Here is a 724-nt window from a genome sequence, read left to right as displayed (position 1 = left end):
GCCCCCTGGCCGGCGGCACAGGGGCCGCGCCGGGACGCCAGGGAGGCGGGAGGGAAGGCGGACACTCACCATTTTCCGCTGGCACCACTGGCAGATCCCGCAGAGGACGATGGTGACGCTAAGGCTGACGGTGATGATGGCTGAGACCAGGAGGACGTCGCGGGAGGGGGTCCCTGGGGGGAGCAGAGCACAAAGGGGGGGTCAGACCTGAATCCTGGGGTGTCCCTGGCGTGCGCCGGGGCACAGGGAGGGAAAGCACAGGGAATGTGGTCCAACGGGCTCCAACTCCATTCTGCAGTGTCCCGCCACGGGCCGCCCCCTTGGCTTCTGGCGAGTGTGTCCTGGGGGAATCCGGCCTGAGCACTTCCCGGCCTGAGCACTTCCCGGGAGCTCAGGTTGGATCTTTAATCCCCACTGGCACCCTGGGAGCGCCGGCAAAGGCCGTGGCCGCTGCTTTGTGGGCCAATCCCACTTGGATTCATCCCAAATGGCAGTGCAGACCCACTCCTCCCCAGCCTGGCCTTGGGGACAACCTTGAGGACCCCAAAAACATGGGAAAGACCCATCAACCGTATCCAACACTTCTGCTCACACTCCCAGCATGCAGAATGACCACAGTGGGATGAGAATGCGGACCCAAGGCGGCTCGGAGGGGTCCAGTGGGACCCCAAACCGGCTCAGCTTTGTCTCCAGGCAGGACCCCCAGCACAGCATCCCTGTGGAC

At 64.6% G+C, this 724-nt stretch overlaps 1 protein-coding gene across 1 annotated transcript in view; it reads right to left on the bottom strand.

Moving 5' to 3' along the window:
- SYT7 (synaptotagmin 7) overlaps positions 1-724 on the bottom strand; it is an 18,186-nt gene that overhangs the window by 13,202 nt on the left and 4,260 nt on the right. The window contains 1 exon segment of the mRNA XM_031061518.1: positions 70-173. Within this exon segment, the coding sequence (XP_030917378.1) occupies positions 70-173 (104 nt within the window).

The sequence above is a fragment of the Geospiza fortis genome, unplaced genomic scaffold (genome assembly GCF_000277835.1).
Source record: "Geospiza fortis unplaced genomic scaffold, GeoFor_1.0 scaffold450, whole genome shotgun sequence".
Taxonomy (NCBI): domain Eukaryota; kingdom Metazoa; phylum Chordata; class Aves; order Passeriformes; family Thraupidae; genus Geospiza; species Geospiza fortis.
Note: the sequence above shows the minus strand (reverse complement) of the source record. Positions and strands in the feature narration are given on the sequence as shown.